Source organism: Dermochelys coriacea, chromosome 6, assembly GCF_009764565.3.
Source record: "Dermochelys coriacea isolate rDerCor1 chromosome 6, rDerCor1.pri.v4, whole genome shotgun sequence".
Lineage (NCBI taxonomy): Eukaryota > Metazoa > Chordata > Testudines > Dermochelyidae > Dermochelys > Dermochelys coriacea.
In genome coordinates, this window is record NC_050073.1 from 10887679 (window position 1) to 10903635 (window position 15957).

General features: G+C 51.0%; 1 protein-coding gene across 7 annotated transcripts in view; it reads right to left on the bottom strand.

The window, feature by feature from the left end:
* The window catches only part of SYT7 (synaptotagmin 7), a 167091-nt gene that overhangs the window by 50455 nt on the left and 100679 nt on the right, over positions 1–15957 (bottom strand). For 2 of the 7 annotated variants that reach the window (XM_043516628.1, XM_038407375.2), the window contains exons 4-6: positions 14425–14556; positions 13117–13332; positions 6634–7002 (exon numbers count right to left, since the gene is read on the bottom strand). The exons of 1 other annotated variant lie outside the window; for it this stretch is intronic. In XM_043516628.1, the coding sequence (XP_043372563.1) occupies positions 6634–7002; positions 13117–13332; positions 14425–14556 (717 nt within the window). The remainder of the gene's footprint in view (positions 1–6633; positions 7003–13116; positions 13333–14424; positions 14557–15957) is intronic. 4 more of the 7 variants (XM_038407376.2, XM_038407378.2, XM_038407377.2 and 1 more) reach the window with 4 other exon arrangements.

Sequence of the window (15957 nt, forward strand, 5' to 3'; positions counted from 1 at the left end):
AGAGGGAGGATACCATGCTACACAGCACAATGGTCTGATCCCGAATGGTAAAGCCTATGGTCATATGGTTTCTGAGGAACATTCATTTCAGGTGATAGCTTTCTGTAAAATTACCCCATCCTGGGATATTTTTCTCTCTCACTTCTCAGCCCAAAGGAGAAGATTTATTTAATGAAGAGTTTGGGAAAATTCCCCTTGTCTGTATTTGAAATTATCCTTATCTAGCTGTAATCTAATCTAATCTAATCTATTTGAGGCCGGTGTGTACTGGAGAGATGGTAGTGAGGAATGGGTCCTGATGACAGCTCTGCATTGGGGAGCTGCCACTGGGGACAGTGGTATGCTGGGTGGTTGGGTACAGCAGACAAGGTCACAGAAATGTTGATTACTGAAGGCAGGCTGGCTTTACTGCCCCTGGGTGAGCTGGTGCTGGAGATGGATGGAGTTGGAATAAGCCAGCTATTGGGGAGCTGGTACTTGAGAATGATTATAGGATTCTGCTGTGGAATCTGGGTAGGTATGGAGAATTAACTATGATGCAAGCTGATCTGGATGCTTGGGACAGAAATTGGCCTGATAGCATGAATAGGTTGGGTCAGAGGGTGGGGATATTGGAGGGTCTTAGTCGTATGCAGATTGCCATGGGAGGCAGTGAGTAGTAGGAGCCGCCTGAGCTAAGTGAATAGAAATGTTCTCTGCAGAATACTGCCGGTTGCTCAGAAGTGTGGACCTTCGGAATGAGTGTCAGCTCCAAATTAAACCTTACTCCTGGTGGGAGCAGAAAGGCTTTTCAATTCTGAGTGAGCAGGACTTTCTGACTTTATTGTCGGGCAGCGGTTCTGCGGGCCCCGGGCTCTGAGACAACAAATAGCGTTAATACCCCGGTTTAAGAGCTGTGCCTTTGCCGCTGAAGTGTGATGCAGCCGCTCTGACATGCACGTGCCACTACTTATTACGGCTGACAAGAGCGTCTTGCGGACACTTTCGCATCTCTGAACTTGCCGCTCTCGGCTGGCTTCAAAAGGTACCGGGGCACTCTGGGCAGGGGCGCTGTGTAATTGGATTTGAAGCTGCTGCGTGGCTTGTGTCTGAGATCAGATGATCATTGTGCGAGGCAGGAAAGGCTGGGCATGGGAGCAGGAGAGGGCAGGACATTCAGGAAGGAGCCAGGGTAGAAACAGCCTCCTCTTGCTCCTCGCAATTCTAAACGCATCTGTATTACAGATCACGAGAGACGTTTGCTATTCATCGGCGAGGGAGCATTGTGCTGTGGTTAAGGCACAGAGCAGGAGTCCGGCCATCTGAAGTCCCAGGGTGGCCTTGGGCAAGTGGCTAAGGCCTAGATCCCCACTGCAACCCATGAGAGTTAGGCACCTAAACACCTCTGGGGATTTGGGCCTCAGGTTCTGGGCACCTCAGTTTCCCACTCAAAAGGGGGCTCATCATACATTTCTGTCTCACACTGTCCCTGGGAGTATGATCTCATTCAGGTACAATGACCCAATCTAGGGGCCCTACACACCTGAATCCACCTTTAGTCCCCTCACTAAGCAGCCTGATTTTCAGATGTGCCGACCACCTGTAAATCCCACCAGTTTTCAAGAGGAACCAGTACCTCTGAAAATCAGGCTGCTTTGGCGCCTAGTTTTAGGCACCCACTTTTGATGACATTGGCCTGCTTGAATAAGGCTGGGCTTTTCAGAAAACCCAGAGATCTGAAAGCTGGTCGCTCAATTCCCTTCGCTGCCTTTGACAACTCTGGCCCTTAATCCTCCCAGCAGCAAAGTGGGACAGAAAGGCGTTTTCATCCTGCTTCACAGAGCGGGACGTTGAGGCGTGGAACAGCACAGCCATGTGCCCAAGGTCACACTGCGTACATCTACACTGGAGTTGGAGGCGTAAATGCCAGCTCGTGGAGACCTACCCCCACTAGCCTTAGTATGCTAAAAATAGAGTGTAACCGCGGTGGGAGGGACTAGCCACCCACGTGTGTGTCTAGCATCTCGTCTGGGCTCGTACTTGGGGCAGTTAGCTCCTCCCACCACTACACGTCCATTTTTAGTGCACTAGCTCGATTAGAGCTAGCAAGGACATGTCTCCTTGAGCTGGATCTGCCATCTCTTGTTCCATACTCAGTGTGAGTCAGTAGCAGAGCTGGGGTTAGAAACCAGTCCGCCTGACTCCTTTTAACCCCTAGCCTGTACTCCCTCACTGACCGATGCCAAGGGTCTCCCATCTGATCAGTGGCGGCCTGGTTTCGGTAGAGCACTTTGACAACGTGGGTTGGAAGATGCTAAGGGTATGGAGTTATTATTATTAATGTCCTGGGAGCACACCCTTACTTGCTGCAATAGGTAGAAGAGAGGGTCTACACAGGAACCTCCCCAAGGCTGGGACAATGTCCATTTGGTCCCCAGGGCAGTGTCACCTAGTTTGGACTGAAAGGAGCCCAGATACTCCTCCATCTCCATTTAGAACATTTCCCTCTCCAACTGCCTGCTGTCCCCCAGGTTCAGTCTGACACTATCTGCTGGGATACAGCCCAGGCAGAACTCTTTAAAGGGGACATTTTGAAACTCTGGGGGAAGTGGAACGTCCAAACGAGGGAGGGACCATGGCCCAGGGATCACTGCTGTTACCCTACGGCCCCAGTCCTGCAAGGGGCTGAGGGGATGCATCAGGTGGCCTCAATTCCCCTCTCAAAGTCATTAGGCACTGAGGGTGTTCAGCACCTGGCAGGACGGAGCCCCACATTGCTGGATTGTGCTCTAGCTGTTCCACAGGTTATGGGCTAGAATGCCGGAATCACTGGGTGAGGTTCTCTGCCCTGTGCTATGCAGGAGATCAGATTAGATGATTAGAATGGGCTTAAAGTCTATCCAGCTATGCAAAGGGTGGCACGCTGAGCTGCCAGGGAGCCTGCACCAGCCAAAGCAATGAGGACTAAACAGAGTAAATGGGGTCTGATCCTGTTGCAGCTGCTACCATCAAAAGCATAGATGGGTTTGCATTGTCAGAGGCCTAGTGCCATCTGACTCCTTTCCTAGGTAAAGCGCTTCTCAGAAGTCAGGACCAGCCAAGAGCATGGCAGCAGCTGTGGAGCAGAGCCCTGCAAAGATGCTTATCTATTATGGGAGGATTAGGAGACACCGACTGCAGAAAACAGTGGTAAAAAATACCCCTGGGCCCTGGTCCTGTTGTCTCACTCCCTGTCATTGCTGTGTTTTGTTTCTTAACGGAACTAGAAAGGTTTCCTTAGGTGAATGGGAGGCAGCTCAGATGGGGGAGAGAACTGAGAAAGGTCACAGGGTGAGACAAAGGCCAGACGGTGGGAGGGGGAAGGAGAGGTCACATGGGGCCAGACAGTGCTCAAGCAGAGTGGGAAGGGCTATGGAAGGTCACATGGGGCCAGACCGAGTGGGTAGGGCTACGAATGGTTGCAGGGGATGAGACAGAGCTCAGACAGAGGGGGAGAAGCTAGGGAAGGTCTGAATGGGCTTCTTCAACTGCGTGATTTGTATCTCAGAAATGCATGGCAATTGACAGGAGAAAGAACTAGAGAGAGAGAGAAATTGGCTCCAGACATACATAAGAGAGAAAAGAAGGGGATAGAGAATGCATAGGTGCTGGAACTAAGGTTGCTGCAGCACCTCCTGGCTTGACATGGTTCCCATCATATACAGGGTTTACAGTTTGGTTCAATGGCTCTCAGCATCCCTGCTATACAAATTGTTCCAGCACCCCTGAGAGAGAGTGAGGATCCCCCAGAGCAAAATGGAGTGAGAGAGAAAGAGAGAGACCTTGACCATGCGCTCATCTCTGCATCTAGAGACAGGGAATGCAGGCTAGCCTGGTGTGGAATGTAAATGTTCTCAGTGAGTCTGGGATGGCTGCATTGCACATGGTGCGACACGCACATCATCCCAACCAAGTTCCAGCAGAGCCTTCCCAGCACACCGTCCTGTTGTGTCTCCTACAGATACTCGACATTTTAGGAAAGCTTTAGAGATTTTTTTAAACTGTTTTATTGGAACTATATTTTGTATTCCTCCGCCTGCAAAGCCAAGTGTTTTAGCTGTCATGAGCCTGACTGTTTAGGGCTCAGAGAGAGCCATGAAAGAACCCAAACTAGCACTCATGTACCTGAACAGGCCACAGATTTAAAGTCTGTTATTCTGGGCCCTTCAAGGGCTAGAAGCGCTGGGTCCCATTGGGAAGCAGTTGGAGATTGCCCCTTCCTGAAGGTATAAAGCTGGGGCTCTCCTAGCCTGGATCACATCTTCCTAGAGATTTACCAAGCATCCATCCTCTCCTATTCCTGATCACACCAACCAGCTTCCCTCATGAGCAGCGCATCCCCATGTCAACCACAGCAACTGCTTGCATAGAAAAGCAATACTAGGCAGATATTTTGTGCTCTGCATATCTACAGAATAACCCACTTGACTCCAGCCTCCTGCTTATGCGTGTGTGTATGGGGGGTGGGGGGGGCACTGGCATGCCTGCCTTGCTATTTAGAAGAGCGAGCGTTTTCACCCACTTGAGATCCCAGGATGCTTTGCATGGATGATGCAGCCTCATTAGTGTAGCCTCCTGTGGGCCTCCAGAGGTTAATAAATGCATATGCATTAAAATGCTGAGGAGCGGGAGTTTGATGGTAAACAAGATGAAAAACAAAGTTAATGGTTTTTTGGAAGTAATGGAACTAAATGGCAGTGACTCCTCGAAGGGCAAAAGCTTGTTCTCTTTCTGTGGGTACCTTTTTCAACCAATTAAGGCTGGAATAAGCAAATGAAGCTGTGCAAACACAGAGGTCTATAATCCTCTGGAGGGCTAATGAGATTCATCTATACATCAGGAAGCTGGCAAATGGAGCCTGCTATGAAAATCTTTAAGGCTAAGGCCAGGAGGTAAAAGGGCCTTGGTGCTGAGCGAGGTGTGAACAGCCACAAAATTGGCTGAATTAATAGCAAATTAACCCCAAGGATGCTGATCACCATCATTGGTGTAGTGAGCTTGCATCTTCCATCCAAGGATCTGAAAGAGTTTTACGTGGGTGAATTACACTTGACACTCCGTGCCCTTGATTAGGCAGGATGGCTTCCCTGCCGTGAGTCAGAGCCTTAACAGTTGTCAGTCAGAGTGGTTCCTTACCCATCAAAGTAGTTACCTGGCATCTGAACACCGCCCACTCACTAATGGGTTTTAGTCTCAGAACACTGCTCTAAGGTCAGGAAGCTTTATCTCATTTCATGGATGGGGAACTGAGGCACAGGGCAGAGTAAGTGAGCAGCCGGTTGTCACGCAGGGAGTCTGTAGCTGAGCCCGAGTTGAGCCCAGGTCTTCTGAAGCCCAGTCCAGAGTTTTAACCACCAGACCATCCTTCCCACCCACCACTGAATCAAGGGATCAATGCTGACTTACAGTAACTGGGGATCTGGCCCATTCACTCCAATGGCGTTACATCAGTTTACGCCAGCTGATGATCTGGCCCTACATGTAATACATTCTGTGGGAGTTACAACGTGGTTCCCATTGTATATGGGCCCCACTGGGTAAAGAGTGAATGAAAGAGCAGGGTGCCTTGGGAAAGTATTGGCAGGGGAGGGGCATGTGCCCAGAAAATAAGTGAGATTGTCATAAGCAGAGATATAATGACAGCAAGGGACTCAGCTTAGTTCATGGCGTTGGGAATGTAAAAGCCATCACTGATAGGAGACGCATTTACAACTGATGAGAGATTGCACACCTCCAGCTGCTCTGACACAGCTGCATTTAGGGACCATGGCCATGGAGGATCTGCGGGCTGACACTCCCAACGATAAGCACAGACAATTGCCTCCTTCGCGGTGGGAATGTCAGTTTCCCAGTGGTACAAAGAGAGTCACCCCATGGCAGGAAGAGAATTCCTGTCCCTGAGGTGACAGGCTCTCTTCTCCCCAAAGGCAAGACCGTGTGCTGTCTGCACCTGCACCTAGGGACAGATCCAGGACCGCACAGGCACTTTCTCCCGGATCTGATCTGTGATTTTGGTTCAGCCCATTCTATAGACAGTAAGGCATCTGTGGAGTGAGGAGCCAGACCTGCAGTTCCCCAAGAGTTTGTGGGGGTTTGGAACCGGGATTCAGCAGCTCTGCTAAGACAGACTCAACGGGCCTGTTCTCCTGCTTCAGGAGAAAGAAGTGGATGGGACTTACTGGTTCCCTGAGCCAGGAGGGCTGGGCCCCAAGAGTTCCTCTCCAGCTGTGGCTGCCAAATTCACAGGATGCTTTAGTCTGAGATTTTACTGGATATGTGAGACAAAGCCACGGCATTAAATGGAAGCGACTGGATTTGAGGGGAGCAGAGAGGGAGGGAGGGAGAGAACCTTTCCCCAGACACACTTGGAGGGAGAGGAAGGAGAGAGAGCCCCCCTCTTCCTCAGTGTCTCATGGATTGGGGACAGAGATCCATGCAGGGTAACAGCTGCCTCTGCCACTTGCAAATAAGGATCAGAGCAGTGAAAGAGCTGGCAGCGCTGCCCACGAGAGAGGAAAATTCAGTGGCCAGTATGGCATTGGACGCCTGCCACTGGCTAGCAAAGAAGGAGCATGTGAAACAAACGAGAAAGGGAAGAAGAGAGAGAGAACTTACAGGAAGGACTTCACATCCAAGCCTCGGTTGCGAATCTGCCCCACCACGTGGTCCCAGCTCCCAGGGTTAGAGCGGCTCCGGCCGCCAGCTGTCCGGTGCTTGGAGCCAGCTGAGACTCCTTGCCGCGACTGGCCGCTCCGGTAGCCCCGGGGGTTGCTGCTGCTGGAAGAGGAGCTGGTGTGAGACTGTAGGTGCCCTAGGCTCTGGCTGGTGGTGGGCTGGCTGTGGTTGCTTTTCTGGTGCTGGCTCAGCGGCTGCTGGAGGCTCTGCTGGCGCATCAGTGTGCGTGGGCGCTGGCATTTCGGGTCTCCTGCTGAGGTGGGGATATACTCAAGAGTAGTGGCTGTGGACATGGTGGAGTCCTCGAAACTTAGGGAGGGGGAGGGCAAAGGAGAGGAAAGAAAGGAGAAGAAGGTGAAGGGGCAAAATTGGAGGAAGCAAAAGAAGAGAGTTAGAGAGAAGATGCCCCAGCGTGGTGCGCTCTCTGCCAGGGGCCTTCGGAACCAGCAAGCTGTCCCTCTAGGTCTTGGCCCTGTCTCTGCCTTCCCAGAGGCGCAAGCTCTCTGCCCCATGGCCATCTCGCCTTCCTGTCCACCCCACTCCATGTCTCCCACACTCTGTCCGATCTTTGAAGGCTTGGCGTATCCGTGCCCATGAGCCGACGTTTGGGATACCGCTGTCCCGTTCCTTTCCCACGCAGCTTGCAGGAAGTCTGTGCCTTCTCAGCACGCTGGCCGACCTCCTTTCTGAGCTAATTAGGCTGCTACGTGAAGGCGAACCCTCCAGTGTCCGCGCTGCTTCCCGTCACATGAGAAACGCCCCTCTCCCCATTGGCTGCAACTGGGCAGCCACTCAGTCCCTGAAAGGGACTGTGAGGTTGGGGGCTCTCCAAAGTCCCGGGACCAGGCTCCTCAGCGAAGTTCAGGCCAAGCTGGCGTGAAAAAAGCGCATTCCCAGCCACTCACATTCTGAGGTCAAGAACCACAGAAGCCCCTCAAGTGTACTGTGCACATTCCCTGGGGCACAGCGGCAATGTCAGGCCTGGCGCATGCGTGCGGCAATGACTTCCCAGTATTCTCTCTCCTGACTGGCTGCCCCTTCCTCGGCCCCCGCATGCTGGTGATGGTGCAGTGTCAGTCGGGAGGCAGCCCAAAGCCCAGCCATGAGGTGAAAGCCCCTGGACTCAAGCTTTCCTTTGTCCTGCAGAGAAGGGGAAGATGCCTGCTGGTCTCTTGCATCTGTGTTTTTTAGCTTTCAGGATGGTTCTGGATTTAAGGGCCAGATGCTCAGCCGGGGTAAATCAGGGGTGCATCACTGACTCCAAAGGGACAACAGCCAGGTCACGATCTGGCCTTTGCAATGTTTGAACCCTGGTGGAAAGGCTGGTGGCTGAAAAATACAGCCAGCTGCCCATGTGGGGAAAGGGGCTCATCTGGGCATGAGATACAGAGCGCATGGCTGACCCAGGACAGAGAATATGGCAAGACAATGAAATGGTACACTAGCTAACCATGCAGCCAGACCCATAGGTGATCACATGGCTAAACATGCAGCTAGGCACGTGGTAGAGCACCCAGATAAACACAGCAGAACACCCAGATTAAACACATGGCCAGCTACATGGCAGAGCACCCAGATAAACACACAGCCAGCTACATGGTAGAGCACTCAGATAAACACACAGCCAGATACATGGTAGAGCACAGCCAGACAAAACTGAGCATGCAAAGTAGCCCACAGCTGGGCACACAATGGATCATATGGCTAGCGCCCCAACTGGGAATGCAATGGCGCACCTGGCTGAAGACATGATGGAGCCTTCAGCTGAGCACACAGTTCCTGGATATTTGACAAAGCCTGCCGCTGAGCACACGGCTGTCACATGAGAGCATGCACCTGGAGCACAAGGCTGGGCGCAGGGCAGAGCACATGGCTGTGTACGCATACAGAGCACTCAGTTAGACACTCGGCTGAACAGTCAATGAAGCAGGTAGCTAAACATGTGGTTGAATAGAGGAGCATGTGGCCAGGACCCAACTAACCTCTTTGTCCCCCAGCTCTGCTCCTGCCATGAGGTCATGCCTTCGGCTGAGACATCCCTGTAGCAGCCGGCTGGGCTGAGGCCAGGGTATTCACCATCCACTCTGATGGTCATTTCAAACCTAAGACCCTGCATGCTTCCCAAGGGTACAAAGGAAGAACAGCCCAGCCACAGTGGCAGCAGATGCCACCTCCGTGGCACATACCAGCCGGGCCCTGGGGGAATCGCTTCCACCATGGCAGCAGCAGGAAAACTCTGTCTACTTTCCATGTGGGTTTGGGCTGTAATTATGACTGAAACACAATGGTGAAGCTGTGCCTTCGTGCATCACGCAGAGAGCAGAAAGGAGAGAGGGAGAGAAAAAAGAAAGATCGAGAAAGAGAGAGATCAAGAAAGAGTAAAGGGAAAGAGAAAAAGTGAAGTCCTGAATAAGCAGAAAGCCCGCCTCAAAGACCCAGGTGCCCTGGAGAGGTGTGTCACCCAGCTGGCATTGCCTCTGGCTTGGCATATATTTTTGGGTTCCTTGGCAAATGTGATTCGGAAGGAGCAACGCCATCTGGGTGATGAGTCCCCAAGCGTGGCCCCTGTGCTGCCTGGTATGAAGCAGAGATGGGCCTTTCCCAGCCGCTGCCTTCGCTTCCATGCTCGGTGACCGCATTTCAGTTTTTTTATCAAATCCTAAATTAGTCCAATTTACAACCTCTCAGTCACAGGAAACTAAAATTGGCTGCTCTGGGCCCTGAGCCAGTGGAATATATAAATTTCTATCAGCAGTAACTGACGCATGGGAGCCGCTTCTGATGCAGAGGGAACTGTACAAACCTGGCATCAAGCACACCTGGCACTCTGGCATCTGCTAGTACCTACTCCCGCCCCCGTGATACTGCTATTCCTATGGCACAAGCAAGTGAAGGTCGACCTCCTCCAGACACACAATGCAATGGAGAGCCCCATCACAAGGGCAGGTGTTAGCTACAGGAGCGGCTGTGTTACTCCCCAACAAAAGGAACTTCATTAAGATACAACCAGGTCTGTAAGGCAGATCATTCCCTCTGCTAGAAACCTTCTTAAAACAGGGACATCGTATTTAAAAAAGCAGTAAAGACAAAGACAAAGGGAAATTCATGACAATGCAAAGACATTACAGTCTAGAAATTCAGAGCTAAATTTTCTCAAACACCCTAACTCTGCCTCATTTCTCACTCTTAAATGAACTAACCACATATCATAGATTGGTGTCTGTGCCAAGTGCTTCAAGTCATTTTCAAAAGTTTGTCAAATCTATCTATCTATCTAGTTAGCTAGCTACACCCTGCTATCTATCTATCTATCTATCTATGTATCTATCTATCTATCCTTATGCACATTCATACATCCATCCCACCTCAGATGCATATATCCATCCTTCCATCTATCCATCCATCCATCACTACTCCAACCCCCATGGTATCTTAACACCTGAGCTAGTCCTCTCTGGAACAGGTAATGTGTCTGGGGACCATATATAGAAAGTGTGATATGAGTGTTGTCCTGTCTTGCTCCAGTGGGCATTTGTGGGTGGGAAGGAGAGATCTTTACTCTGTATCAGATGAGTAGGAGGTAGGTGCTCTGCCTGACACAATTCAGGAGCATGGATTTGAGGAAGGATTGTAGCTGGGTATGTTGTTTCAATGCAGCGATAATGCAATTTGCATATCATAAATCAGAAAGGGATCTCTATAGTAGGGGCATGTAGCTCATATAGGAAATGTATGGAAAGGGCCATTGGAAAGATGTCTTGGGGATACAGAAGATTGTTCAGGTACAGAATTAAGGTTATTTATGGAACCTTAACTCTGAATTTCCAGTTTCTTTCTTTTTTTTCTTTTTTTGTAAATTGAATATTAACTTACAGTTTCCTGGCTTTCAAATTATTCTTTATAACAATAAGACTCTAACAAAATTTTAAATGACGTATTGGAATATGTTATTAAAACCTTACTGGCATCTTAACAAAGCATTTTGTCTGAGAATTTCCTTAGTTTTTTTTTAAATGAATGTATTTCAACACAATGATATGTGAAAACACGCCATACATCTATATATGTTCTTCTGAGAGACTACTTTGCTGTATTTCTAGTTAGGGTGTAGAATTATACATGTTATTCAGTGAATTACAGCACAGCATAGTATCTGAGTTAAATATTGCACCATTGGAGTTTGTACCTTCCTGGATCTAGGGCAGTTTAACCAACAGAGATTAGAAATTTAGTGCCAGATGCTCAATCTGATGTAAATCAGTGTAGCTCCATGTAAATGAATAGAGCTATGCCAATTTATAGCAGCCGAGAATCTGGTCCAAAACCTTTAAGCCAAACTGAGTTACGAGTATCCTAAGGAAACTGTTTTTTTCTAACTCTGATAATTTGTATAATAAATAACTCTTCAAAATTTTCCCCAAGTCCCCCTCTGACATCAGGGAGCAAAATTTTGGGGCCCAAAAATTTAGTTTATTGCAAAAGTTAGGCCAAATCTGGACATAGAATGGACTCCAAGAAGTCACTACTGCCATTAGCCCCCTCCATGGGGGTGGGGCTAAGAATGGTCCTGCCTGCAAGGGTAGGAATGGGATGGCCCAAGAGTGGGGCAATCCATTAGCTGTTTTGCTACACAAACCAATGACAGGTTTCAGAGTAGCAGCCGTGTTAGTCTGTATTCGCAAAAAGAAAAGGAGTACTTGTGGCACCTTAGAGACTAATAAATTTGTTAGTCTCTAAGGTGCCACAAGTACTCCTTTTCTTTTTACACAAACCAATGACTCCATATTGGAGTGTTCACCCATTGGAGCAATCCACTAGTAAGATACCAGAGCCCCCCGGGCTTGGTACTAAGCATGGAAGGGGTAGAAAGCCAGCTGAGCAGCCTCCTACCTTTCTCACTTCCCCTACCCGCAGAGACTTGCAGAAATGTAGGCATAACCCCTGGCCTGCCTGGTATCTGTAAGTCTCCCCCCACTTCTAGCACTGATCCTCAGGAGCGCCTTGATTCCAAGAGACTGAGCATTGGGCAGGTGATCTCCCTTCCAGACCCATAGAAGGCCCATGTAGCAGACAGTATCCCCAAGATTAACTGACTCAAGCACATCCACAGGGCTGCTCGGGGGGTGCTGCCCCACCGCAGAGGATGCAGCTCTGTCAGCTGGCAGAATAGTGACATGGGGACGGGGCCCTGCTTTTTCGACATCAAATTAATTAATTACCAGCCACCCAACCCCACTCCCTAAGGCCTCTCCTCACGCTCCTCTCTCAATCGCTATGGACAACCCCACCATCATTCCTGTTGCCTAGGTCTGTAATATAGGCGTCATATTTGCCTCCGCCCTTTCTGTAGGTCCTCACATCCAGGCTGGGTCTACACGTTCTCCTGCACATCACTTCTAAGATCCAGCCTTACTTTTCCATCCACACCTCTAATAGTCTCATTCATGCCCACCTCATCTTGACCAACCTCCTCCTCTCTGTCCTTGACAAAAGCAGTCCTGCCCCACTTATCTCCCATTCAAAACACCACCACAAAGATCATTTTCCAGACTTGTAGCTTTGACGTTCTCACACCTCTTCTTCTACTGCTCTGCTGGCTCCTCCTCCACCACATCAAACCCAAATGACTTGTCACTTTCAAGGTTTTCTCTGGCCTACCCCATCCTACCCAACATCAATCCAATGCTGCCAAGACATTGGCTCCCCTTCCACTTTGCCAGAACCTCCATCACCCACTTGTTAAATGTTCAGACAGGCCCCTTTGTGCTCTCTCCCTCATGCACAGGAGAAGCTCCCTGTGGTCATCCACAAAGACACCTCGGTGTCCTCCTTCAGACTCTCCTGTCTAGACCCACCTGTTGTCTCTAGCCTTCTACTTTGATTATAAGCTCTTTGGGGCAGAGACTGTCTTTTGCTGTTTGCACAGTGCCTAGCACAATCACAGAAATAGAGGGCTGGAAGGGACCTCGAGAGGTCATCCAGTCCATCCCCCTTAGCTAAAGCAGGACCAAGTGTACCTAGATGAGTGCTGACAGGTGGTTGTCAAACCTGCTCTCCAATGACAGGGATTCCACACTGGGGCCCTGGGTTCTGACTGGGGTCCCCCAGATGCTACCGCAATGGAGATAATTACAATATTTCACCAAGGATCAAGAGGATTCTCATCACACATGGGGGTTAAATCCCCATCAGTGGCAAAGTGTTTCCTGCCATCTCAGACATTCCAGACTGCCCTGTCTGATCCCACTGGGGTGGGGTAGTCCTCTCACATGACCCCACATTCTCCTGTACCCCCTGCCTGACCCCAGTGGGGGGGATAAGTCACTCAAACAGCAGGATATTCACCAAACCCTGTGCTCTGCTGGACCCCATGCTGCAGTGCCTCGTGGGGCCGGGACGAGCCTGTGAAGCACTCTCACTCACTTGGATAGGCTGAGCTTCCCTGCTGCTAGGTGGCTCTGCACCGTGTGCCATCGGCCTCTCTCCCTCTTCCCATTGCTGGGCTCGCTGTGGGCAGACAGGCTGCTCTTCATGCCGTCCTCGTGGAGCTGCTGCTTCTCCCCCGGGCGTCCTTCTCGCTCCCCCGCCAACCCCGAAGCAGAAGAGGTGGCCAACTTAGTGCCCGACAGCAGAGAGCCACTGGGGTGAGCCAGATCCACCAGGATGGGCATGAGGGGGGGTGGCGGGGAGGAGGCCACACGTGGGGGGAGAAAGAGAGAGAGAGAGAAAGAGAGAGACAGACAGACAAGAGACAGACAGACAGAGAGAGAAAGAGAGACATCAGCACTGCAAAAGAAAGGGCTGACAGGGAGCCTTCGGCAACAGGGAGAGGAGAGAAAAAACAACAGGCGGCCCCGGCTCGGTAGTGAGTGTGTGATGGCAGCAAAGTTACGTTATCTCCATAGACAACGAGGGGTTAAACAATGGAGAAAACTGTTAGGAGAGGCACCAGTACAGGCAGAGGGAGAGAAAAGCCATGTTAGTGAGAGCTTACCAGCACCAGAGTCACCACCACACAGTGCAAATGCAGAGTACACGCTGAGGGGGGACCCAAACGCGCAACCCCATCCTGTGCTGCAGAGAAGGGGTGGGGGAGGGAGAGCAGAGGGGACCTGGGGCAGCGGGATGGGCGTGCTAGCCTCTCTCAGCGAGTCACTTAAGGCAGTGGTTCCCAATCCATTGGGGCAGCTGTTCCAGTCTAGCAGGCGAAGGGCCTGAGCCGAACCTCCGCCAAGTCAATGGCAAGCTTCCCATTAGCTGGCATGAGCTTTGGATAAGGTCCCGAGGCCACAGCTGTGCCAGCTGGTGCCCACCACTGCTTCCCATTTGGTGGGCTGTGTTCTATCCCACCCTGGAGCTTGGGCCCAGCCCTAAAAGGGGGCAGCCTGATGCAGCGGTGCCTTGTGAAGGGCCACTGAAGTCCCTGGCAATGCTCTTTCTGACTTGGATTTGAGCCTAAGGGAGCGAGGGGCTGAGCCCAGGGAACTGGCCTGGCGTACCAGTACTGGCACCCATGCCAGTGGTTGGGAACCACTGAGATAAAGGGGGGGAAGGGCAGGAGGGGTTGCTCGTCTCCATGGCTGTCTGCCCATGGGGGTGGAGTGTGTGGGGAGAAGAGGTGGAGCAAAGAAGAAGAGGAGGAGGGTGAAGGGGAGGAGAGGGTAGGTGGGTGGGTGGTGGGTTGCGCATATACTCACTACACATGATCAAACCAGGTAACGAGAGACTCACTTGAGGGAAAGTCGTGGATCACCATATGGGGCGTAAGGTGATATGTTTAGTATAAACTCCTTGGGAGGATAGGAGCTCCATTTCTGCTGCACTGTGTTGTCATTGTTATTCCAAAAGTCTCTGTCTAGATCACTACATCGGCCGGAGAAGAGGGGAGAAAGAAAAGGGAAATACAAGAGAGAGAATCTGAATTCCTGTGAGGGGAGAAAGGAGAAAAAAAAATCAACCCCCTCCCCCACAAAACCAGAAAGAAGCCAGGTTAGAAAGGAGAGCAGCTCCATCTCCTCCTGTGAAAGAAAAGCCACAGCGGTAGCGGCATTGGCCTGCCACACACATACACACCCACGCACACACGGAGGGAGGATGGACTGGGGACAAAGGGAGAAAGAGCAGCAGAAAGACGGGAGCAGGTGCCTCCAGAAGCTGGTAGGAGAGAGAGAGAGACAGAGTGCAGGTTAAAGGAGAGTCCGCTGGACACGGCAACCTGGTAATGTCTCGCCAGGCTCCCTGCTCTGTTCCTGGGAACAGCTTCAAGGTAGTTCTCACTACATCCCAAGCACCCTGCCCCCCGGATGATGGCAGAACTGATGGCACCAGGCATTCAGAAATCAGGAGGCACGCCCCCAAAAGCATGAGATTGGCCTAAAAATGAGGCGGTTTGGGAGCGTTAGGGAGTCACGCTCTCAAGCTTTCTTGGCAACCATTACTGGGCTGAGAACACACTGCAGGTGTTACCACAGAAGCTGAGATTCTCAGACTCACGAGCCCAAAAGCTGGGATCATCAGGAAAACACCCCAGCTGCTCAAGACTCACAATATAATCACTAGAGCTGGCAATGGGGCAGTGCAAAACGTAGCTCCCCTAGCATTGAGACAGCGGCAGAATCCACTACAGTCTTGGGGAATGACTGTCATCTTCCAAGACACTGGAGGTCAGCATGCTGTGGGGAATGTCACCTTCAGATAAGGGGGAAATGAGCTGGCAGGACTCAACGCCCAGTTCCTGAGGCACAGGAGGACGTGGGATTTGGGGAATGGAAAGATTCTAAGAACATTTGATAAAGTTGGGAGTCAAGCTAGGGTGATGGTCCATCAGGATCTCCCAAGGTTGGCCTCTGAGGGACACTGGGTCAGGACTATAGTCAGACTTGTTCTGCCATCACTCCGAGATTTGCTAGAAACTCCAGCTGGAGAGAGGAGAGGGACCCAGGGAGCAACTTGACAGACACACAGGACTAGTATTTGAAACCAGCCACTAAAAACCTGAGAGGGATGGCAGATGAATCCAGCAGGGGGTTCTTATTCCCTGTTTGTCTTCCACCTAGATAGGCATTGTCCATCACCAGGACTCATCTTAATACAGCAGAGGTGGAGAACCAGAGTTAATAGCACCCTGCTCCAGATGTGGGGCCCCTCTCTAATCCAGAGCTACTGACACCTGCTCCAGATGGCAGCCAGGATCCAGAGCTACTGACATCCTGCTCCAGTTGTGCATCTCCTCTCTGAAGAATCCAGGACGGATGACACCCTGCT